Source organism: Chaetodon auriga, chromosome 23 (assembly GCF_051107435.1).
Source record: "Chaetodon auriga isolate fChaAug3 chromosome 23, fChaAug3.hap1, whole genome shotgun sequence".
Classification (NCBI taxonomy): domain Eukaryota; kingdom Metazoa; phylum Chordata; class Actinopteri; order Chaetodontiformes; family Chaetodontidae; genus Chaetodon; species Chaetodon auriga.
This window is the reverse complement of record NC_135096.1, coordinates 3,704,570-3,731,093: the sequence shown is the minus strand read 5'-3', so window position 1 is coordinate 3,731,093 and position 26,524 is coordinate 3,704,570. Positions and strand designations below refer to the sequence as shown.

The window sequence follows — 26,524 nt, the reverse complement described above, 5'->3', positions numbered from 1 at the left end:
CATGAGAAAAGCAAAGAGAGAAGCAGAGAATACTGGATCAAAGCAAAGCTGAGGGTGATTTCACATCCAGCTGTGTTTCAAATGAAAGCTGGAACCTTCTTCTCTGGACTACATGAAGGAAACAGGTGCAGCTGTTGCTCATAGAAGTTGTTCTGGCTCTGTCTTTTATTCTTGGACAACATGTATTTGTTTTTGTCCACTTGCTTGACACACAACACATATTTGAGCTTTGTGTCCTCTCTGAGCTCCTGCAGCCTTTAGTTACCCATAACACCCTTCTCTGCATCAGACGTCTTCACAGAGGCACAACTCCAGCCTGATGTGAGGCGCCATGATGCCGCCGTCAGTGTCGTTCTTGACTTTGTGAATCCATCAGCAGCATCAATCACAAACAGACTGTGTGTTTCCTCAGACTCTCTGTGTTGCTTCATTCTGTGTTTCACAGCAGCTGATCTCAGTCCAGCTGTTATCACTGACATGTTTGTGTTTGTGTTGTCACATGACTGAAAACCACAACATGTTGATTTGATGGAGGAACTCAGTGGAATCAGGGTTAGCCTTCATTAGCATCTGTTAGCCTCAATCAAGTCACTGTTTTATACTCATGCAGTCATCAGTCAGAAGGTGTGTGTGGAGGAAATGTTCAACTGGAGTCAAGAGTTGAAGACTGGTTATACTGGGCAGCTTACACATGTGAGGATATAAACGAATGAGAAGAAGAACGATGCTGAAAATAAACAAACAGGTTTAAAAAACGTATCTGGATAAATAACAGTTCAAACAAGAATCTGTGATATTTTGATGTTATTAACAGTTTACCTCTTTGCAGCAGACGGTCGATCTCCTTTAAAGTCAAGGAGGCGACCCATCGACAGTTCACTCTTCAAGGACACACAGCTGGGTCCAGGTCCAGACTCAGATCCAGGTCCAGGTCCATCAGAGGCTGGTCTCCCATCGATCCTGTCAGACACAGAGGAAGACCACCAGGGACGGAAATTGACTTATTTTTCTTCAGACTCAGAAGCTGCTGGAGAAACTAGCAGCTATCAACAAGAAAAGGATCAACACACCAAAGTTCAATCAAACATGAAGCTGAATGATTTCAGTCTGTGGATCATCGCTTCATTTGTCCATCAAATTTTGGACCAAAGCAGGACTCAGCACAAATGTCCTGACTGTTATTTAGAGACGATGGTCAGTGAAGCATTTTAGTCCAACATTCAAAGAGGAAGATTGATGGTCAAGAGACTTTGGAAGGTCCCCACTGGATTTGTGCTGAAGCCTCATATTATCCTCAGCTTTCAGTGTCCACATGTGGACATGTCAGTGCTGTTTAGGGACAGACTGGACAAATGTCCTTTAACACTAATCTAGCTCTAACCTTCATCATCATTCTAGGACAACATGAACATTAGAAGGACAACTGGTCAGACTGGATTTAATGAGGACAAACATCAGCAGTGGACAACATGAGGAGGACATATGGACATTTCAGGTCAAATTGTTCAACACGAGTTTAATACCGAGAACAACTTACTGTCTGTCAGAGACATGTTGCTGTTTAAAGTCAATGAGGCGACCCAATGACTTGTCACTCTTGAAGGACACACAGCTGGGTCCAGGTCCAGGTCCAGGTCCAGGTCCAGGTCCAGGTCCAGGTCCAGCAGAGTCTGGTGGGTCCTGCTGCTCTGGCCTTCAACACAACACACACAGAGCTTTGAGTGTGAATAATGATGGTGGAGAGATTCAAGTGCTCTGACACGGAGACGAGTCCTGGACAGTCAGAGACCCTGGTCTCACCTCTGAGCTTCGGTCTGGCCGTCATCGTCCCCACACAGACTGGTTTTAGAGGGATGGACTCCCTCCTCTCTGTCCTCACACCGATTCATGCTGCTGAACTCACGTCAGCTCACACACACTTTGATCTGGAGAGGAAACACAAATCATTCATGTGCACATCAGCTGAAATCATCCTTTCATGGTTTCTCCTGTCCAAATATCAGCTGCTCCTCCTCTGATTGGCTGTTATCTTGTCTTTCATATCATTGTCAGCTGAGTGCAGTCAGACAGCAGTGTGAGGCCGAGCTGCTGTACTTCTATCAGTCCACTAGATGGCGCCATGAAGCTGCAGTGAAGTGAACACACACTTGATGCCTGGACGACCGTTGACATCCACTGACACACACTGACTGAATCTGACAGGAAGCTTCAGTTTGTGGAATATTCAGTAAATTCAACATGACTGAAAGTTTCTTTACGGCTGAACGATCCTCGATATTAACAAAGTGGTCGTGACGTAAAAGTGGACCGACTGTGACAAAGTGTCTCCAGATGATTGTGATGGACCTCAGCTCGACACGTTCGACAGGTTTCACATCGAGAATTGTTCTTTACATTTTACTGCATTCATGGATTTTACATTGAATTATTCTGCTCTGTTGTTCTTCTTTTGCACAAAACCACCATCACCTTTGCACTGCCCTCATTCCCACTGTCTCAGGTTTTGCAGTATAACTTGTATATTACACTCATACTGCACACAGTACATGATTATCTGTGTATGTGTGTATGTATATATATGTACTGTATCTTCCTGTAAATCTCATTTAGTTTTCCTTTTTATTTCTTTTGTGATATTGTTCTAAACTTTGCTCTGTTTCAGTGTTTTATTCTCATGTCAAATCTTTGAATATATTTGTATCCGTGTTCTGTGTGTTCAGTGTGGAGGGGCTGTGACTGCATTTCATTGGTCAATCCTGTTATAAAGACAATGAAGCCGAACACTGAACCTTGATAAGGAGCCAAAGTCCACAGAGGCAGCGTGATGATTAAACTGAGATCAAAAATGAATCTTCGCTTCACACAAACTAATGTGGCAGCAACAAATATCAGATTTCACCTGTGAGAACAAAGTCCATCAGAACGGCTCCTTGAACAGTTAGATTACTGGATTATTGTATCACTGATGGGTAACGAGTACTTTAATGTTGGAGTTGGTTGAGGTGGAGCAACTTTTAACTGTTTTATCGACTTTTAGGAAGTTTAATGAACTGATCATTTGTTTTGATTTAAAGTCTTAATTTGAAAAGTCACAAAATGAAGTAAAAGTCAAATATTTATGGAGTAGAAATAATCAAACAAAATACAAGTACTTCTAGACTGTACTTAACTGCAGTACTTGAGTAAATTAGTTTCTTTCCACCACTGAGAGATCCTTTCAAAATAAAAGCCTGTCTCAATCAAGCCCTCTCAGGTCATATTAAAAGAGGAATCTTTGATTTGATTCTTGATCACATTGAAGCACAAAGTGAGAAAAAGAAGCGACACTCGTTGTTGTTGTTGGAGGAGAGTTCAGAGCTCTGACAGCTCATTTAGTGACACAGTTACAGATTGAATTGAGAAATAAAAGGTTTCAGCTCCTCACAGCCCTCTGAATGCTCCTTCCTGCTGTCTCCACATCAGCTATTGAGGATCAGCTCGCTCTGCTTCTGCTCTTATTCCAGCGTTTACACTCACAAACATCCACACAACATGGCCGATGTTTTTAACGGAGCTGCTTTCACCTCCTTCGTCCAGAGTTCACAGTTAAACTCAGAGTTTGGAGAAACAATGGACGGAGCTGCAGATCGATGCCGTTTGTGCTGAAGCTAAGCTAACGACAGCTTGTGCTAACGAGTAAAACATTTCAGAGTTGATTCTTTACCTTCGGCTGGAGGCTGAGACGGAGAAAACAATCTGTTCCACAACGTCCAGAGAGAATGAAAGTACAGTCCAAACAGCCAGAGAGGCCTGAGAGAGTTAAACTTTAATCAGATCTGACTGATACTGACATCAGTTATCATCAAGTTCATGTTTTATTGAGCAAATAAAGATAAAATACATGTTGACCCTTGATCGCTGCCAGCTGAGGGCGTGTTCATCTGGGCTGCAGGAAGTGTCTTTAGTGAGCTTTAAAACCTGAGATCACTTTAACTGAGTGTTAGTTACTGAGATTAAATCAAGTTATTCTCTGGTTTTATCAAACACAACTGAAAAAGTGAAACAATCACTGATTTTTACTGTAGTCTGGAAACAAAAACATGCTGAAGTACATATGAGACGATAAACTGCAGTTTGTGTGAGTGGACATTGTCAGGGACACTTCCCAGCATGCACCACGACAAACACACTCATGGCTTTAAGTTTCACTGGATGAGTGTTGCTGCTTTCTTCCTGCTGTTCCTGCGTTTCACATCTGGTCGTACAATCGACGACTTCAACATGAGCCTCTGATCAGTTTGTCAGTCTGAGATTTTTAAAAGAACTTCATCACATCTGAGGAAAATCTCAGCTGCTCGTGCTTTTCCATCCCATAATCCGGACGACAACAACAACAAATATCAGCTTCTGTCAGCAGGTCTGCCTCACAACTAAAACCATCATGAGGTCCAAAACCACAAGCCCTGCTTCACCAAACAGCTCAGTGAACTCAGAGCTGATTCAAGCACCAAGACCAGAACCAGCAGCTGTCTGGAACCCACTCAGGACCATCACTGCCTACAAGAAGAAAGGTCCTGCTATCAGCCCGTCCTCCAGAGCAGCTGAGGAACTCAACACCTTTTACACCAGGTGTGAGAGGTCCCCGACCACAAACTCTGATGGCCCACTGTCCAGAACGGAGTTTTCTGTTCAGCTTTAAGTGACTGTATGAATTTTCTCTTTTTAATTTCCATCTTTCACATTTGAATCTTTTGGTTTCTGCACTGGAGATTATAAACTCCATTATTATAAACCAAACTTTCATTGAGCTCAGTCTGAAGTTTCTCTTTTCAAACCAACAAAACATCACAAAAACTGGGACCATGAAGCTGAAAACCAGCCAACAAGTATTAACTTCACCCAGAGCCCAAAATGAAAGAGCAGTCAGTGTTAAAGGTCCAGTGTGGAGGATCCAGAGGGATCTGTTGGCAGAAATTGAAAATAATCTTCATAGTTCTGTTTTCATTAGTGATTAATCACCTCAAAATAAGAATCAGCGTGTTTTCGTTACCTTAGAATGAGTCTTTATGTCCGCAGAGGCAGTAGGTCCTCTTCCACAGAGTCCACCATGTTGCACCGCCATGTTTGTGGTTCTTCTTCTTCTTCTTCTTCTTCTTCTTCTTCTGTTGTTTTCTGGCGGTTGACAAACAGCTGTTGGGTGCATTACGGCCACCTTCTAGACTGGAGTGTGGAGCAGGATAGCTTGTAATTCTACATCAGATCCTGATAATAACCCCCGTGCTGTGTAAAAACCTAAATATAGCTCTGTACCCAACATCTCCTGACTGCCTCCTTAACAGCTCAGTCGTACTCAGTGTCAGTCGATTCTTCTGGAGTTCTGTTTTCAGTGTTTGTCTCTGCTGTCGGTACCTTGGACAATGTAAGAATACATGCTGCACTGTTTCCTGTGATCCACAGTGTTCACAGTTCCCTGTAGCATGTTTCTTTATGATGTATAGTTTACTGTTCAGGCCAGTATGACCAGCATAACCTCATCCTGGATATTATGTCTTCTTCTGTTCTGCTCCTATGACTTTCTCTCATTCCTCCAACTTTCCTTTGAATACTGTAGAGGTGTCTACCCTTACTCCCTCTGTCCCATCGTTCCTGCATTTCTTATTTATTTTTGATTGGATGATACATTTAATCTCAGACTTACTGTATTATTTATTTCTCTAGTCCGTGTTGCACTCTTAGCATGTTTATCTGCCAGTTCATCTCCTTCTAATCCAATATGAGCTGGAACCCAAATGAACTGAATTTCCACCCCTGTCCTCCTGATTCTGTGGATCTTTTATCTCCAGTACGATGTCTAGCCTGGTGTTTGAATGGTTGTGTCTAATACTTTCTAAAGCACTGCTTGAATCTGATCCTATTCAGACTTTCTGTGGTCTGACCTCCTCTATCCAATCCAGTGCAAGCAGAATAGCCAATCACTCCCCTGTATACACTGCTGAATCATCACTGATGCTTTTACTTGACATTGTGTCTAAATGTGGTGTTACAGAAGCTGTTCCCACCTTATTATTCTGTGACTTGGATGCATCTGTGTGTACTTTAACAGACTGTGAGTAGTTTCTATTGATGTACTTTCTAACTTTGTTTGCCCTTCAAATCTTTCCTTTTTGGTCCTTTAACAGTTTCAAATGGACTTTCACTTCTTCCATTGTCCACGGTGGCACGACAGAGAGAGGAACAGCTTGGCCTACAGTTTTGTTTGTTTCTCAACTGTCCATCCAAAACTCCTCCCCTGTCCTTTTCCTTTCTCTTGGCACGGTTTGATTGTTTTCTGACCCGGATGATTTTCCTCATGTCCTCTTAGCTTTGCCCAGTAGTTTAATGAAATCTGTTCTCTTCTTAATTCCAATGACATTTCACCATGACATCCAGTTTTTTCAGCATTGTATTTGATGCTGACTCATACTCTATCCATCCATAATCAATAACTGAATGGATTAAACCCACATAAAATGTTTTCAAAGATGCTCTGTTTGCTCCCCATTCTCTGCCCTTCAAACACCAAACAATATTTAACATCTTTTACACTTTTCAACTGTTTTCTCAATATGTATTTTCCATGTGATCTTCTTGTCAAACCAAATCTCTAAGTACTTAAATCATTCATTCATTCATTCATTCATCTTCTTTACCCGCGCATCCCATTTCGGGGTTGCGGGGGGCTGGAGCCTATCCCAGCTAGCAATGGGCGAGAGGCGGGGTACACCCTGAACCGGTCGCCAGCCGATCGCAGGGCTACATACACACACACACAGAGACAGACAACTCACACACTCACACTCACACCTACGGACAATTTAGAGACCAATTAACCTAACCAGCATGTTTTTGGTCTGTGGGAGGAAGCCGGAGTGCCCGGAGAGAACCCACGCATGCACAGGAAGAACATGCAAACTTCACACAGAAAGGCCCTGCCCGACCCAGGGTTCGAACCAGCAACCTTCTTGCTGTGAGGCACGCGCACTACCTGCTATCTTTGTCTTTGTAACTGAGAACCTAAAGCCCCACTCCAAAGCCCAAGCTTCCACCTTCCTTATTGTTCTTGTCATTTCTTAGCATTGAATTTCACGTTCCGTCCCTTTTTCCACATAACCCCATCATCTGCAAATAAAGAGGTCCCTGTGGACCTGTCTGTATGACTGAATATGTCATTTATCATCATTGAAAACAGAAGTGGACTTATAATAGTGCCCTGAGGGGCTCCATTCTCTACTCTGTATTTCCACTGTAAGTTTTCCCTCCTCTCACTGATGTCATCCTGTCTGTTAAAGATGCTTAATCCACCTGTACATTTCCTCCTTATCCCCATATGATACAGTGTGATTAGCAGCCCCTCCCTCCACATCATGTCATGGGCTTTTTCCACATCCAAACACAGCCACTACATCCTCTTTATTTACCTGAGCTTTCCTAATTTCATGATCTACAGCACTCCTTCCTTTCCTGAATCCGCTCTGACAGCATTTTACTTCTCCCTCCTTTCTAAATAACAGACCAGCCTTTCGTTAATCTTATTTCCATAATTTTACCAACATGTGATGTTCGGGCTATCGCTCTGTAACTCTCTGCCAAACTTGGATCCTTACCTGGTTTACAGGTAGGAACAATTATGGATTCTTTCCACTGATCTGGTAATTTCCCATCTTCCCATATCCTATTATATAAATTCAGTAATATCTTTTTGTAGCATATATTTGACTGTACTTTGTGTTATGGCAGTAAATAGCTAGAAACAGGCTAGTGAAAACAGAAGACCAGATTCGGCCGAGGAGCACCAGTAACTGAGGGACAACAAATCAACACACAGAGACAGTTGTGTGCAGTATAAAAGGTACCATGTATTTAGGAAAAGAACAAAAATAATTTATGCAAATATTACAAAATAAATAATGGCCATGTCAATAAAGTTTTAACTACCAAAAAAATGCAAATCCTCAACAAGAAAGAAAAAACTGCACAAGGCTTGTGTTAGCTTATGACTAGGTGATTGATTAGGTCAGTGGTGCACCATTATTTTCTACCACACTTATTCAACTGGTCATCAAAAATTAGAATGCATTCAACTCAACAAAACCTTTCAAAGCAACAAAACAACCCAACCCAAACAAGAAAAACCACACTGAATAAATGTGGACCCCATTCATAACACACACTTAAGTTCAAGGTTCATCTGAGCCTCAGCACAAGTCATTTCAAGTCCATAAGTCAATTCGTCAGTCAACTGTCACTCAGCGTGCTGGGCCGAAGAGTGTGTGTGTGAAGTGTGAGTGAAGGGGCAAAAAAAGATGAATGGGGGGGAAAGTGTCTGCTGCAGTGTCCTACCACTGTGGCAGGAATATGATGATTGCTGCTGAGCGTGATTCTTGTTTCCTCCAGAGTGGGCTCCTGGTCACGTGACATTGGAATAGCTCGCCATCACAGACCGTCCATACACAAGGCACCTGGCCTGGTTAAACATAAAGGCGATGGCTCGTAACTAATTACAGCATGACAGTTAAAGACAATAACTCTCAATCAGACAAATAGTCTTAACCAGTAATATTGAGTTGTAAATTAAAACACAAATGTAACAATTAAACAATTAGAAAATTAACAACTCATTAACACACTGGTGAATCTAATGAAGTAGTGTGCGCCGCGAGATGCTACACACAGCAAGCTACCTGTAATCAGCTGGCTGCCAACACGCTGCGTCCACATCGTATCAGCTGACTGCTAACACTACATCAAACATTGTATCAACCATTCATTATGTGCTCACACACGCTACGTCGGGCATTTAACAAAGCATGCGCCGACATGTAAGGCACAAATAACAAATACACATTGACAACAAATGTATGGTCAAGTTGCAAGTTGATTTAGCAACAGGCTAACCATAAGTTTAGCTCACTCACAAATTCAAGCATTGCTAACAGTTTCAACAGAACTTCAAGTATTCACAACTTTCAACTGGCAACTTCCGACAGCTCGTGGAAATCTGCAGTCGGCAACAAAGTGACTGTTAACCTTCACATTGAACATTAAATTGATTGCACGCCAACAAAAAAACTCATTACTAACTTGCAGCCGCTCCGCTCCGCGCATCAGCCCCCATTCATCTACTTACGAGGGCATCTGCTTCCTGTGTATAGCGGAGCGGCGCAGCCAACCTGCTCCAGTCACAGTCCAGATTATGCCAAATCCACCAACTAATTTTTTATATTTCTTTGTTGATTTATCTCTCCCGCTCTCCGTTGACTCTCAGCACAGTTGTGCCCTCTAGTGGAACGTTTCTCAGAAACATCTCACTTTTATTCCTTTTGGTTTTGGTTCTTTTATCAGGAAGATGTTTTCGGTGTTTCACTGGCTTCACGTTGCTTTTAGCTGCATATATTTTCACCTCATTCTCATCATCAGAGTCTTCCTCAACGTCATCCTGTAGGAGAACAGACCTGCAACTGACCTTTCCCCCCTGCGTCCCTTCAGGAGGTCTGAGGAGGAAGGACACGTCAACGACAAAGGGTCACCTATCATTTAAACTGATCACCCATAAACACAGTGTCAAAGAACAGAGACATTATTCTGTGTCCTCTTCATCATCTCTGTTCAGTTCTTGTCTGACTTTCTGTCCAAATGTCCTCAGCCTGTACACTTCCTGTTCAGACAGACCTCCTTTCCCTCTGCGCTTCATGTTTGACCTGACTGACTCCATGAACAGCTCTTTGTCTGGGAAATACTTCTCCACTTTCACACCTTTCACACCTGATTCAAACCTTCAAAATAAAACATTAAGACCTTTTGTCTGAAATCAATATTCAGACATTAAACAGCAGCAGAAACAGCCCGTTTGTATGAACATCGTGTCTTCAGTTGATCGATCGACTGAATTTTTGACCAAAGTTCTGCAGTTTTAAGATGAAATTTGACATTTTTCAGATCAACCTATTGAACAGAAACTTTAAATAAACACCAAATGGACCAACCTGATGATTTAAATGCAGCTTGGTTCAAAAATTCAGCACCAACAAACGACTGAGTGATTTCAGCTGTGACTGAATGAAATCAGTTTACAGTAAAGTTTGGATGAAATGGAACAAAAGTTCATCTGATTTCATGAATGTGATCAAAGCGGAAGAGACTCACCGTGTGTTTGTGTGTTCAGGAGGCTGAAAGTGATGATGGAACGTCTGACTGAGTTTAAAGTGAGAGAATCAGCTGATCACATGATCAACGTCCTCATGACAACAGCAACAAGGACACACTGATGCACAAAAGGCACAACACACACCGACACACACAGACACACAACCTTTAAAACACACAGAGGAAGAAACACAACATTTGACAATAAAATCACACAATTTAGAAGATAAAATGTACAAAAAGTCCTAATTTAAGAAGAAAAAGTGACATTTCAAACGTTTGGAGGACAGAGTCACATCACAATACACAACAACACACAGAAATACACACAAAAACACACAGAGACTCAGTCAATACGACACTGCAGTAAAATGGTGAAAATGTGAAATATTTTGTGGAAAACATTGAGAGAGGTTTGAATTTTAGAGGAAGGTTTTGAATATTAAGCAGAGATTTAGCAGGAAAACCAGCGTTTGTTCGTGTGTTTCCTCTCAACGTTCACAGTTTTCTTCAGTGTGAAATCTGGACTCTGTGGTGTTTCCATTCATCTGACTCACTTTGATTCTTCACGTGGGCTCCCTCCTCTTCATCAGTGGGATGATGCTGCCCCCTGCTGGACTGGAAGAACTCGACAATCTGCACAGTTTCATGAAGGTGTCGGCGACTCAAAACCTGACAGGACAAAACACCTTCACTGAACTAAAGAGAGCAGCTTCATCTCAGTCTGCGCTTTGGCTTTTTGTCACACTGTGGCCAAAAGTGTGTGGACGGCTGAACTTTCACTCAGTGTGTGATTAACGTGACTGTGACACTGTGTTCATGCCTGTGCTGCCACATCAACCTCCAGTCTTCTGCGCTCAGCCTTTCCAGCAGATATTGAAGCTGCTGTTTGATCCCAGTCGGACACCAGAGCATCGCTGAGGTCCAACACTGATGTCGATGATCAGGTCTGGCTCGCAGTCAGTGCTCCAGTTAATCACCAAAGGTGTCGGATGTGGTTCCAGTCATGGCTCTGTGAAGACCAACTGAATTCTTCTACACCAAACTGCAAAAAAAAACCCCCAAAAAACCCCAAAAACATTTCTTTATGGACAACAGCATCAGAAACGTTTCTCGTATCTTTCAGCTGAGTCCGGTCAGCAGTTCTGACCTGAAGAAAGACCAGAAAACACTCACAGCAACATTCAGCTTTGATTGGAACAAGATCCAGAATAAAATCAACACACAGCTGCAGGTTCAAGTCAACAGTGATTCCACAGTTTAATGATCACAGCTGTCATCATTAAAGGACAGGAAGTGGAAGAAGTTCACAAAGTAAATGTCACATTGACTGATATAAATATAACTCTATGCATTACATTAACTAACTTGGACTTCTTTCTGAAAAACAGAACTGTGTTTCCGGTAAATAGCAACAACAAAAACAGACTTGTGTATATATATTTAAATTGTTATATTTCATGCTCTTATTTTAGTAGATGTGTCATGCACCAATTTCACCAGAATAAATTCCTCGTATGTGTAAAAGCGTACTTGGCAATAAAGCTTTTTCTGATTCTGATTCTAAATGAGGAATCTTTTCAATCATTTTCAACAAAGTTCATTGATCAATTTATTCCAATAACCTGAAAGACTGATGTGACTGAGATCCTGCACAGACTCAACTGATCTGTTCAGCAGTGTTTCTCCAACAGGAGGAGACTCTCCCTCCTACAGAGGACACAGAGACACTGAGGAACCAGACCTGGACCAGAACCTGAACCCAAAGCCAGGATAAAGAGGTTCAGTGAATGTGGTGTTGAAGGTGTGGAGGTGGATCAGTGAGTCAGAGGAGACACTGTAGAAGGACAGAGTGCCAGCAGGACAGTCCACATACACTCCTACTCTGTGAGAAACAGAGGAGGAGGAGGAGGAGAAGATGGACATTGTTCTCTTATTGTGACGGACTGAGTAACGACCATGAGAGCAGAACAGACTCCAGGACTGATCATTCCATCCAAACACACACTCTGAACTGTCTCCTTTCCTTCTGATTCTTCTGTAACTCACTGATACATCAACTCCTCCTCTCCACTCGACCTCCCAGTAACAGCGACCAGTCAGACCAGTTCCACACAGCAGCTGAGGCCACCAGTCAAACCTGTCTGGATGATCAGGATATGACTGACACTCCTTCACATACGTCATCGTCCTGTTGTTGTCAGACAGTTTGATGTTTCTGTTCACTGTGTTTGTGTCCAGTTTGAGTTCACAGGAATCTAATGGAGAGAAGAAGAAAACAGCTGCAGTTATTGATCCATCATCTGTTGATTGAGAGACAGTTTGATGATGACATCAGAGATGTGAATCAGTGATGTCACAGTTTGAAGATGGCTGAATGTGCTCTGCTTTGTTTTCATCAGTCAAATTAAAGACACACTTACACTTCCTCAGACCTGGTCTCAACCATCGGACTCCAGCAGGCTCCACCCTGAAAGGAGGAGGGGGGTCAGAGCAGCACCTCCTCTTTCAGCATGCAAACATGGACGTTACATCACTCTCATACACACAAACACAATATGTTGATCCGGCCTGCTTCTCCCTGCTGCCCCTAAACCTCTTCAGCTCTGCTCAGACACTGACAGCGACACTGATTCTCTCTCATCATTAAATCTGCCTTCATCAGCTCATTTCCTCATTTCAATCTGTTGCTGACTTCTATTCTAAGCTGCTTCACTCATTGATCGCTCTCTCGCTCTCCCACCTGTGATGATCAATAATCAGTCTGACTTTGTCTTCACTCGACAAACCAACAGAGCTTTAATCATTGATTATTGGACACGGTTCTCCTCGTCATGTCCCATATGTAACGATGCTTCATGTGTTCATTAGAAGTGTGAATACTGTCAATAAATTCAATATCTGAGACAAGTCATCATGACTCTGTTGTGTGGAAATCAAACTTCCTGAAGTTCACCAGAACAAGAAGAGCCACTTGATGTCTGCACATGGAAATATTTACAAGCCATGTTTGCTGTGAAGACCATGTTCAGTCCAATTGTTCTCCACTAATGAAGGAACAGTCCAGCATTTTGAGAAAAACACTTGAATGAAGCATCTCAAAAGTCCTGCTCTGTCCTGTGGTTGTCAGGTTCCAGCAGTTTGAACTAAATAGAACTGCTTTGGACTTATTGGAAGCTTGTTTTTATGTCTTTTGAGGACAAAAAGGACATTTGTCAAACTGACAGACAGTTCTTTTTCCATGCAGAGATCTGTCCAAACTGCATCAATTATGACCAACAGGTCATCATCATGTTTGTTCCTGGAGATGTTCTCCATGAGACCTCAAACACAAATATGTCCTTTTCATGTTCGACCAGTGTTCATGTTGTGATCAAAGGACAAAGATTTCCTACAGGTGTGATTGTTCATGTCTCACTCACATCCACCATCAACCAAAAAGACAGACAACGTGTTTCCAGCTCTTCCTCCCCTTTCACACTGACTGACTGTGGCTGCAGCAGCCTCTTCATACCTGAGAGTGTCCAGTCTGCAGTGAGGATCCTCCAGTCCAGCAGACAGCAGCTTCACTCCTGAGTCTCCTGGATGATTGTAGCTCAGGTCCAGCTCTCTCAGATGGGAGGGGTTGGATCTCAGAGCTGAGGCCAGAGAAGCACAGCCTTCCTCTGTGATCAGACAGCCTGACAGCCTGCAAACACACAGAACAACACACATGGAAGATCATCTGAGGGTCCTGCTGTGTCCGTCAAATCATTGCTCTCAAAACACAGAGATCTGATAGGCTGAGCAGCATCACTTGGGAGGATTTACAACACATAATAATTCTCAACAGTTTCTGTGTGTTAGGTCAACGACTTCACACTCGACACTTCACTTCCTGAAGGTCCTCAGCGACACTTTTGTGGTAATTAATCATGACTGAATCAGGAATAAAGTGACATCCACTAATCAAAATCACATGACAACAACACAGAAATGAGGATTTCCATTTCAGCCAGACTTCATTAATAAAAGGAACATTGAGAGAAAAAAAATCAGCAAATCAATATATGTATGTGTCAAACGTGTGGACTTCTGAGGTTGAAGAAAGACGTCAACGTTTTCACAACAAACAGTAACTTGATCTGACCTGAGAGTTTCCAGTGCACAGTGTGGACTCTCCAGTCCAGCAGACAGCAGCTTCACTCCTGAATCCTGCAGGTTGTTGTTACTCAGGTCCAGCTCTCTCAGACTGGAGGACTGGGATCTGAGGACTGAGGACAGAACTTCACAGCTTCTCTCTGAGAGGTTACAGCCACTCAGTCTGAAGAACAAGAAGAAAAAGAATATTTATTTTAAAATGTTGAGTCTCTTCTCAGCGTGCGTTCAAATCTTTGCTGTTCCATCATAAACATGTTGCAGATGTTGATTCATTGTCTTCATGTCTATAAGAACACTGTCATGTGTCCTTCATGAAGGGACAGTGTCAGACCTGAATCCAGTTCCTGAGTTTCATGTTTAAACCTGCTGGATGAAGTTTAAAGTTTCAGACTCTCGAATATGCAGTTAGAAATAAATAGGAGGCTCTGAGAGTGACTGAGTGCTGAAACAAATACATGAAGTGAACGATTTAAAGGATCAGCAGTTTTCTGCCAGCATTCCTCTCTCGTCTTATGTGCAGCAACAGTCTTGATTTTCCTCTTTTATTTTTTACATTCTTCAAAGCTCTCCATTATAACAACCTGTTCCTCTGGACTGAAGGAGGGGGGACATGATTGGTCCTTTTTGTGGTGACAAAGAGTCAAATGATGGAGCAAACGTCTCTTTTTATGGGAACGTGCACAGAGCCTGATGAAGGAAACCTGAGTTAACAAAGGAATCTGATAACCACCGTCGTGATGCCGTTATCTCTGCCTGGAGTTCATGTTTAGTTGAGGCAGCTCACACAGAGGAAGCCTGGCTTGGTCCAATTTCTTTTGTCCTTCATCCCACTGAGCTTCACATGAGACAGCCTCTGTGCTGGACTCAAACTGCTGACTCATCATCCTTCAGAATTCATGTTTCCCATGACTCAGCACTCTGATCAATAGTCAATTCATCAGATTTAATGACCCATGCTGCACTTTGTGAAACCTCACTGTCGAAAATATTCCTGCACAGATTTTAATTACAGATTCGCAAAATATTTCTACAGCGACAAAACTTTATGACACATCCGCAAACTTGAATTTGAGAGATTTTTTTCTTAATTCACACATTCAAACAAGTGCACACATTTTTCTGACATGCACAGAAAAGATGATCTACAACTGCAGACTGGGAAATTATTTCTGATCATCATTTCACAAATTCAAAATCATCAATCTGTCAGAGATCTGAAAATAGACAAAACACAGAGTGAAAGATTCAAATCCTGACATGAGAGAGACTGTTTAAACTAAATGAATCTCTAAATGTACAGAACTAACTTAAATCTGTCAACACAAACAGTAACTTGATCTGACCTGAGAGTTTCCAGTGCACAGTGTGGACTCTCCAGTCCAGCAGACAGCAGCTTCACTCCTGAACCACACAGGTTGTTGTTACTCAGGTCCAGCTCTCTCAGACTGGAGGACTGAGATCTGAGGACTGAGAACAGAACTTCACAGCTTTTCTTTGAGAGGTTACAGCCACTCAGTCTGAAGAAGAAGAAGAAGAAGAAGAAGAACATTTATTTTCAAATGTTGAGTCTCTTCTCAGCATGTGTTCAAATCTTTGCTGTTCCATCATAAACATGTTGTAGATGTGACAATAAATCATCACTGAACCAGGAATAAACAGACATGCAGAAACCAATGTCACATGATCCAAAAAATGAGTCTGGGAGAAAATGAGGCTCATTGATATTATGAGTTTTTGTGAAATGATGTTCAGAAATAATTTCACAGCCTTCAGTCGAACATCATCTTTTGTGTACATGTGAAAAAAAAGTATGCATGAATCTGAATGTGTGAGATTGATTTAAAAAATCTCACAAATGAAAGTTTAGCTGTAGAAATATTTTTCCATGTTTGAAAAGGTTTTGTGCAAACAGATAATCTGAATATACTTCAGATATTTTCAGCAGTGAAGTTTCAGAATCTGAGAGACTGAAACAAAAATTTTCTGTCTTTGTGAGTGACACTGAAGTTTCAGCTACAAGTACACTGAGCTGGTAGGAAATAATTCACTGAGCGTCTCTCAGTCCACGCAGGCGTCCATTCATTGTCCTCATGTCTGTAAGAACACAGCTGTGCTGCTGTTCCACTGACTGAAAGCTCAGAGTTGTGTGATATATTCAGAGGAACAGTTTGAGTCAGCCATAGAGGCTGTGTTCTGTGGAGCTCTGGTTGTGTCTGTGGTTGAGGCTGTCACAATCCCTCCTGATGGCCACACACATCAAGCACCACTTTGCTTCATTCTCTGGCGAGCTGGACCCAGACCCAGCTCTGAGACTGGACCAGCACCTGCCATCAGCAGTCTGTCCAGCCATTGGATGGACCCTGCAGTCGCCATCTTCCCTGATGAGTCCTTTCTCTCTGGTCAAAACAAACCCTGCCCTGCCGCATCAGTAATTTTTCCAGGCTTAGTGCGTGTGGAGGGGCAGCCGGCGGCAGGTGGTGCCGTGGACTCCGGCCTGTCCACTCTGTCCAGCCCAGAGACACTCCGTCAGCAAAGGGTGGAGCAGCACCAGGCCAGGTGGGAGGGACGATCGCTGCCTGATCTGAGGATTGGTTGTGGTCAGGATTACCCACTCAGGCCGGGTTGTGACAGGGACTGTGACAGCCAAAGAGGTCTCAGGAAAACTACAGCTCATAATCCACTGTATGACCACCACCAGCTGTTTGTTTTAAAAAACAAAAAGAGAAAAACACAACCAGAGGGCTGAACTCCAAACAGAGACCAATGGTCAGCAGGTCTGTTGAGCCGAGAACAGTTTTCAGTGTTATGAAGGCGTCTCTCTCTTAACCTGGATCGGTCTCTGTGGTAACTGATACTGCATACGTGACCTGCTCCAGATGAGGTTCTGTTCAGTTTCAGACTGAACTTTAATTCTTCTCCTGATGGTTTTCTCTATGAGGATCGAGACTCTCAGCTGAGGGAATACGTTCCGTCTGCAGACCTGCTGAGCCAGACATTCAAAGCCGTGTGACCACAGCAGAACAAACCTGACGCTTCATGTTGTTTTCAGCCACAGGAACCTTCTTGCTTTTAGCTGGTAATCAATCATTTTGTCTCTGTTTGCTTCAGGTCACATAAACACTTTAAATCTGACACAGCAGATCTTCAACACACTAAAAGAATGATGAAGGTACAGAATCTAGAGACCACTTTGGATTCTGGTTTCATGTTTGGTCCTGATTTACTGTCAGTTTCATTTGACACTGCTGGTACTGCAGCTAATAGAAAAACTGATGAGTCTATTGGTATTTATCATCGGCTCGTAGTTTTCTGTCAGCATGTCTCTCTTGTCTTATTTGCAGGGACAGTTTTCATGAACCAAACATCTCTTCTTTTGGAATCTGCACAGAGGCTGATGAAGGAAACCTCAGTGAACAAATAAAGCTGTTTTGTCAAACCTACATCGTAGTTCATCCTCCAGAGCTGCACGTGATACAGTCTCTGTGCTTGTCAATACAAACAGTAACTTGATCTGACCTGAGAGTTTCCAGTGCACAGTGTGGACTCTCCAGTCCAGCAGACAGCAGATTCACTCCTGAATCCTGCAGGTTGTTGTTACTCAGGTCCAGCTCTCTCAGACTGGAGGACTGTGATCTGAGGACTGAGGACAGAACTTCACAGCTTCTCTCTGAGAGGTTACAGCCACTCAGTCTGAAGAAGAAGAAGAAAAAGAACATTTATTTAAAATGTTGAGTCTCTTCTCAGGGTGTGTTCAAATCTTTGCTGTTCCATCAACATGTTGTAGATGTTCATTCATTGTCTTCACGTCTGTAAGAGCACAGTCATGTGTCCTTCATGAAGGGACAGTGTCAGACCTGAATCCAGTTCCTGAGTTTCATGTTAAACCTGCTGGATGAAGTTTAATGTTTTACAGACTCTCAAATGTGCAGTTAGAAATAAACAAGAGGCTCTGAGAGTGACTGAGTGCTGAAACAAATATATGAAGTGAACGATTTAAAGGATCAGCCGTTTTCTGCCAGCATTCCTCTCTCGTCTTCTGTGCAGCAACCATCTTGATTTTCCTCTTTTATTTTTTACATTCTCCAAAGCTCTCCATTATAACAACCTGTTCCTCTGGACTGAAGGAGGGGGGACATGATTGGTCCTTTTTGTGGTGACAAAGAGTCAAATGATGGAGCAAACATCTCTTTTTATGACAACGTGCACAGAGCCTGATGAAGGAAACCTTAGTTGAGGAAGGAAGGATTTGTTTTGTCCTTCATCCCACTGAGCTTCACATGAGACAACCTCTGTGCTGGACTCAAACTGCTGACTCATCGTCCTTCAGAATTCATGTTTCCAATGACTCAGCACCCTGATCAATAGTCAATTCATCAGGTTTAATGACCCATGCTGCACTTTGTGAAACCTAACTACAGAAAATATTCCTGCACAGATTTTCATTACAGATACGCAAAATATTTCTACAACTACAAAACTTTATGACACATCCGCAAACTTGAATTTGAGAGTTGTTGTTTTTTTTTAATTCACACATTCAGACAAGTGCGCACATTTTTCTGACATGCTTGATCTGACCTGAGAGTTTGCAGTGGACATTGTGGACTCTCCAGTCCAGCAGACAGCAGCTTCACTCCTGAATCCCGCAGGTTGTTGTTACTCAGGTCCAGTTCTCTCAGACTGCCGGACTGGGATCTGAGGACTGAGGACAGAACTTCACAGCTTCTCTCTGAGAGGTTACAGCCACTCAGTCTGAAGAGACACAGGAAGGAAACAAACAGTAAGTTAGATATCAGAGTATTTATTGATGAAGAAACTTCACTATCTCTGTACTTACAGAGCTTTCTTGGAGACTTGGACCACTGGCAGCAGCCTCAGAAGAGCCTCCTCTGAAGCAGAGAATTTCTTCAAGTCAAATGTGTCCAGATCTTTTTCTGATGACAGTAAGATGAAGACCAGAGCTGACCACTGAGCAGGAGACAGTTTATCTGTGGAGAGTCTTCCTGAACTCAAGGACTGTTGGATCTGATCCACCAGAGAACGATCATTCAGTTCATTCAGACAGTGGAACAGATTGATGCTTTTTTCTGCAGAAGGTGTCTCTTCAATCTTCTTCTTGATGTACTCAACTGTTACCTGATTGGTTTTTGAGTCACTTCCTGTCAGTGTCAGCAGGCCACGTAGGAGAGTCTGATTGGTCTGCAGTGACAGACCCAGGAGGAATCGGAGGAACAAGTCCAGGTGTCCATTTGGACTCTGTAAGGCCTTGTCCACTGCACTCTGGTGGAGATGTGTTAGTTCAGGTTCTCTGTCTTTGAAGACTTTTGTCAACTGGACAACAAGTTTAGACCCTGCACGTTCATGGTGGTAGAATGTTTGTTCATCTGCCAGCAGACTGACTCCAGAGCTGCTGAATTTCAGGTGGACATGCAGAGCAGCCAGAAACTCCTGAACACTCAGATGGACGAAGCAGAACACCGTGTCCTGGTACAGTCCTCTCTCCTCTTTGAAGATCTGTGTGAACACTCCTGAGTACACTGAGGCTGCTCTGATATTGATGCCACACTCTGTCAGGTCTGATTCGTAGAAGATCAGGTTTCCTTTCTGCAGCTGCTCAAAAGCCAATTTACCCAGAGACTCAATCATCTCCTTGCTCCTTGGAGTCCACTGAGAATCTGACTCAGCTCCTCCATCATACTTCATGTTCTTCACTTTGGACTGAACCACCAGGAAGTGGATGTACATCTGAGTCAGGGTCTTGGGCAACTGTCCTTCCTCTCTGGTCTTCATCACATCCTCCAGAACTGTAGCAGTGATCCAGCAGAAGACCGGGATGTGGCACATGATGTGGAGGCTTCGTGATGTCTTGATGTGGGAGATGATTCTGTTGGCCTGCTCCTTGTCTCTGAACCTCTTCCTGAAGTACTCCTCCTTCTGTTCATCAGTGAACCCTCTGACCTCTGTCACCATGTCAACACACTCAGGAGGGATCTGATTGGCTGCTGCAGGTCGTGTGGTTATCCAGAGGCGAGCAGAGGGAAGCAGGTTCCTCCTGATGAGGTTTGTCAGCAGCACATCCACTGAGGTGGACTTTGTAACATCAGTCAGGATCTCATTGTTGTGGAAGTCCAGAGGAAGTCGACACTCATCCAGACCGTCAAGGATGAACAAAACCCTGAACTCTTCAAACCTGCAGATTCCTGCTTCTTTGGTTTCAGGAAAGAAGTGATGAACAAGTTCCACCAAGCTGAACTTTTTCTCTCTCAACACATTCAGCTCTCTGAAAGTGAATGGAAACATGAACTGTATGTCCTGGTGGGCTTTGTCTTCAGCCCAGTCCAGAGTGAACTTCTGTGTCAAGACTGTCTTTCCAATGCCAGCCACTCCCTTTGTCATCACTGTTCTGATTGGTTCATCTCGTCCAGGTGAGGGTTTAAAGATGTCTTCACATCTGATTGTGGTTTCTGGTCCGTGTGGTTTCCTGGATGCTATTTCAATCTGTCTGACCTCATGTTCATCATTGACCTGTCCAGTCCCTCCCTCTGTGATGAAGAGCTCTGTGTAGATCTGATTCAGGAGGGTCCGCTTTCCTGCTTTAGCGATCCCCTCAAACACACACTGGAACTTCTCCTTCAGGTTAGATTTAAGTTGACGCCGACAAACTGGAGCAAAAAGTTCTGAATGAAGACACAACAAATAAATCAATAAGTGATTGATAAAGTTCAGATCAGAATTTAATGTCCTTGTCTGAACATATTTTGGTCCATTTGTTGAGACATCAGTGAATGTTCCAGTGATCAAGCAGTTAAACCTCTAGAAAAATCCTCTTACTGCTCTGCAGACACTCAGCCAGCTCCTCCTCCTCCATTCTCCTCAGGAAGTGCTGTGTGATCTTCAGAAATGCCTCTCTGCTGCTCCTCCTCTGCTCTTTATAATCATCCTCATCCTCCCCCTGACTCTCTAAACATTCTGGGTCATCTGGACTCAGAACCATCTTGATCTTCTTCAGCTCGTTCCTCACAAAAGAGACAATGTTCTCCTCCAGCAGCTGGAACAGAAGTTTATATGAATGACACAAACTGAAATCATGGAAGCAAACATCAGATCCATGTTGGACAGACTGACGGTCCACTGGTCTAAAAAGTGCAGCGTGGAGATTATTGTGAACAGAATAGATGTGAAAGCAGCTGTTGTACATGTACAGACCATAAATATGGAGTCCACGTGGGTTTGATGCTGCTGGGCAGACTGAGCACTGGGAACCTCTGAGCTCTCCTGGTCGACTCTGTGGAGGAATCATGAAGTATTAGCTCACAATCTCGGTCTCTCATCCACCTCCGATCACTCAGCTGCAGTGGTTTTTCCGCTCTCCCTCCCTCTGCTCCACTCTACCTGCCAGCCGCGCCCACCTCATCAGCTCTACTCTGCTCACCTGCCGACACAGCTGCAGCTCATCATAATCAGCCCTGCATATAATCCTCTCCAGCACTCTCACTCGTTGCCAGATTGTTCTTCTGCAGTATGTGAGACTTTCCAGCGTTATCCTGCTTGATCACCCGTTCCCGACCTGCTCTCCTCGTCTGCCTCCTGGTAGATTTACCTGCCTTCCGTCCCTGACCTCGTGCTCTGTCTCAGCGTTTCTGTTGTCTGACTGCTCTGTTGGAAACGATTCATCCGCCTGGCTTTGGCTTTCCTCTTGCCTGCTCCCCATCGGTACTTCTGCTTCCGTGGACTGCTCATCTGTCTTCGACCCCCCCGCCTGCCTCCGACTTCTCCGCTGCTCTCCCCTTGCCGGCACCGCTGCTCGATCAGCTGTTTCTTCGGCTGCAGAGCTTCCTCCTCGTCATCAGCGGCTGTAGTAAGCTACTTCTCTTTTCCTCGCTTGAGCCCCCAGAGACATTGTGAGAACTCTCAGCCCGGAGAACGAACTTAATTCCGAGTTACTAACTCTGCTCCATACCTTGTTTCCTGTGGTCAAAAAAAAGGTCATTGCCAACTGTTCCTGCTCTCTGTTGTACTGCATTTGGGTCCAAAACACGCCTGTTTCACTCACATCATCTCCGTCCACACAGAGACAAACACCAGCTGAAAGTCCTTTGAGCTGAAGTATTGATTCCAACATTGAATCAGATGGTTTCCAGTGACATTAAAGTGTTGCTCGTACTGCTGATCCCACCGTGAATCAACAGTCCAGTCTGCATTTCTGTGCAGCTTTCACTTTACTGTATTGGTTCACCAGCTTGTCTGGTTGAGTCCCTCCAGTTCTCATTGACCCCAATAATACTGTGGACAGCATCACACAGCTCACACAAGCTAACTGGATGCTACCTGTCCAGCACAAATTGGCACAAAGAGGCACAACTCCAGCCTGATGTGAGGCGCCATGATGCCGCCGTCAGTGTCGTTCCTGACTTTGTGAATCCATCAGCAGCATCAATCACAAACAGACTGTGTGTTTCCTCAGACTCTCTGTGTTGCTTCATTCTGTGTTTCACAGCAGCTGATCTCAGTCCAGCTGTTATCACTGACATGTTTGTGTTTGTGTTGTCACATGACATGAAAACCACAACATGTTGATTTCATGGAGGAACTCAGTGGAATCAGGGTTAGCCTTCGTTAGCATCTGTTAGCCTCAATCAAGTCACTGTTTGATACTCATGCAGTCATCAGTCAGAAGGTGTGTGTGGAGGAAATGTTCAACTGGAGTCAAGAGTTGAAGACTGGTTATACTGGGCAGCTTCCACATGTGAGGATATAAACGAATGAGAAGAAGAACGATGCTGAAAATAAACAGGTTTAAAAAACTTCTCTGGATAAATAACAGTTCAAACAAGAATCTATAATATTTTGATGTTATTAACAGTTTACCTCTTTGCAGCAGACGGTTGATCTACTTTAAAATTAAGGAGGCGATCATTTGACCGGTCACTCTTCAAGGACACACAGCTGGGTCCAGGTCCAGGTTTAGGTCCAGGTCCATCAGAGGCTGGTCTCCCATAGATCCTGTCAGACACAAAGGAAGACCACCAGGGATGGAAATGGACTTTTTCTTCTTCAGACTCAGAAGCTGCTGGAGAAACTAGCAGCTATCAACAAGAAAAGGATCAACACACCAAAGTTCAATCAAACATGAAGCTGAATGATTTCAGTTTGTGGATCATCGCTTCATTTGTCCATCAAATCTTGGACCAAAGCAGGACTCAACGGACTGATTTCTGAGCAGATTTTACTGTGATTGACAGACAACAAACTAAACTGTGGAGTCCATCAGCACCGACTCTGTTGGTCTGTTTTCTAACGTTTGTATCACGAGACTCAGCACAAATATCCTGACTGTTATTTAGAGACGATGGTCGCTGAAGCATTTTAGTCCAACATTCAAAGAGGAAGTTTGATGGTAAAGAGACTTTGGAAGGTCCCCACTGGATTTGTGCTGATATTGTCCTCAGCTTTCAGCGTCCACATGTGGACATGTCAGTGCTGTTTAGGGACAGACTGGACAAATGTCCTTTAACACTAATCTAGCTCTAACCTTCATCATTATTCTAATACAACATGAACATTAGTAGGACAACTGGTCAGACTGGATTTAATGAGCACAAACATCAGCAGTGGACAACATGAGAAGGACATATGGACATTTCAGGTCAAATTGTCCAACACGAGTTTAATACTGAGAACAACTTACTGTCTGTCAGAGACATGTTGCTGTTTAAAAGAAATGGGGAAATCCATTGACCGGTCGCTCCTGAAGGACACACAGCTGGGTCCAGGTCCAGGCTCAGATCCAGTTCCAGGTCCAGGTCCAGGTCCAGGTCCAGGTCCAAGTCCAGGCCCAGGTCGAGGTGAGGCTGGTGGGTCCTGCTGCTCTGGCCTTCAACACAACACACACAGAGCTTTGAGTGTGAATAATGATGGTGGAGAGATTCGAGTGCTCTGACATGGAGACGAGTCCTAGACAGTGAGAGATCCTGGTTTCACCTCTGAGCTTCGCTCTGGCCGTCATCGTCCCCACACAGACTGGTTTTAGAGGGACGGACTCCCTCCTCTCTGTCCTCACACCGATTCATGCTGCTGAACTCACGTCAGCTCACACACACTTTGATCTGGAGAGGAAACACAAATCATTCATGTGCACATCAGCTGAAATCATCCTTTCATGGTTTCTCCTGTCCAAATATCAGCTGCTCCTCCTCTGATTGGCTGTTATCTCGTCTTTCATATCAGTGTCAGCTGAGTGCAGTCAGACAGCAGTGTGAGGCCGAGCTGCTGTACTTCTGTCAGTCCACTAGATGGCGCCATGAAGCTGCAGTGAAGTGAACACACACTTGATGCCTGGACGACCGTTGACATCCACTGACACACACTGACTGAATCTGACAGGAAGCTTCAGTTTGTGGAATATTCAGTAAATTCAACATGACTGAAAGTTTCTTTATGCCTGAATGATCCTCGATCATCGATAAGTGAAGGAGAAAGTCAAATATTTACTCAGGAGAAATATAAGATAGCAGAAATATTCAAGTACAGTACAAGTACTTCCAGACTGTACTTAATAACAGTACTTGAGTAAACTAGTTTCTTTCCACCACTGAGAGATCCTTTCAAAATAAAAGCCTGTCTCAATCAAGCCCTCTCAGGTCATATTAAAAGAGGAATCTATGATTGATTCTTGATCACATTGAAGCACAAAGTGAGAAAAAGCAGCAACATTCATTACTGTTGGAGGAGAGTTCAGAGCTCTGACAGCTCATTTAGTGACACAGTTACAGATTGAATTGAGAAATAAAAGGTTTCAGCTCCTCACAGCCCTCTGAATGCTCCTTCCTGCTGTCTCCACATCAACTACTGAGGATCAACTCGCTCTGCTTCTGCTCTTATTCCAGCGTTTACACTCACAAACATCCACACAACATGGCTGATGTTTTTAACAGAGCTGCTTTCAGCTCCTTCGTCCAGAGTTCACAGTTAAACTCAGAGTTTGGAGAAACGATGGACAGAGCTGCAGATCGATGCCGTTTGTGCTGAAGCTAAGCTAACGACAGCTTGAGTAAAAAACACCTGAAACGAGTTACTTTACCTTCAGCTGGAGCTTCAGAGGAGAAAACAAACTGTGACACACCGAAGGCAGGAAGTGAAAGTAAAGTTCAGACAGGAAGGAGCAGAGAGAGAGAGAGAGAGAGAGAGAGAGATCTGATTTTGATTTTTAAACCAATGTTTATCTTTTTGTTCTCTGTATAAAGTCTTTATTCATGACATTTTACATCAACATGTTTCTTTCCAGAGGTGTTACTGTCACATCAGCACATGATCAAAGATGATTTGTCCCTCTGTCCCCCGATAACCCCACACCACCTGGAAACTGTCCAGGTCCTGAGCAGCTCTGTAAAAGCTGAACTCAGCAGTCTGGACTTCACCATTCTCACAAACACAGTAACCACATCAACATTCAAGGCTTCCTCCACCATCCTCCTCCAGCTCACACACACCGCCATCACCTCCTAAGACAAAGTCCAGTACCTGACATTTGTTCTTTCTTTGGCGAGTGTACTTAAAACCAAAGATAAAAACCTGCTGCGTAAAAACTTCTCCTCATCTGCTAAAAAAGGCCTCCAGCAGCACAAACAGAGCCCTAAGATGAATGCACTGAGAAGCAGTGAAACACCGTCTCTCTGGCTGCAGGGGGGACATTTGTCCTCTACGGCAGCGTTGACCACAGAGATGAAGGAGTTCACTGCCACGACGCCATGAAGGATCCTCCACTGCAAGTCTGCCTGTTTCCTTGTTAAAGGAGGTTTGTATAAAGACCTTTATGCAGGTTTAAAGTCAGGGTTTAAACTGCAGTATGTCCTCCACGGGGCGTCACTGCGCCCGTTTTGCTCTGGTTCAAGGACTTTACCGGCAGTTTGTATAGTGACTGCCCTGAGGCGTCCTCCAGAGCAACACCTGCAGGGTCAACAGGGTCCAGCAGAGGACCAGAACAGTTTTTAAAACCAGTGAACAGTCTGACGAGAAGCCAGTGCAGCAGGGTCGTCCAACCCAGGTCAGGTCACCTCCATCACCTGGCTCAGAGTGGAATCTCCTGCAGTGTGAAGTGCTCTGTGCAGAGTTGGTCCACCCGTGCTGGGACCGTCCAATTGTCCTCCATGCAGCACAAGTTCTTGCAGGAGCCAGCACAGAGAGTCGACCTGCTCCTGCCTCTGCTTTCTCGGTAGAGACCACG

The 26,524-nt window shown here is 43.8% G+C and overlaps 2 protein-coding genes across 2 annotated transcripts in view; one reads left to right on the top strand and one right to left on the bottom strand.

Annotated features, from left to right (window-relative positions):
* Positions 1-25,440, bottom strand: part of LOC143316070 (uncharacterized) — a 36,432-nt gene extending 10,992 nt beyond the window's left edge. Inside the window, exons 1-4 of the mRNA XM_076723784.1 lie at positions 25,382-25,440; positions 1,801-1,925; positions 1,538-1,693; positions 820-960 (exon numbers count right to left, since the gene is read on the bottom strand). Coding sequence (XP_076579899.1) covers positions 820-960; positions 1,538-1,693; positions 1,801-1,889 — 386 coding nt within the window. The 5' untranslated portion in view covers positions 1,890-1,925; positions 25,382-25,440. The remainder of the gene's footprint in view (positions 1-819; positions 961-1,537; positions 1,694-1,800; positions 1,926-25,381) is intronic.
* LOC143316313 (uncharacterized) overlaps positions 1-26,524 on the top strand; it is a 242,668-nt gene that overhangs the window by 166,221 nt on the left and 49,923 nt on the right. The window lies entirely within an intron of this gene.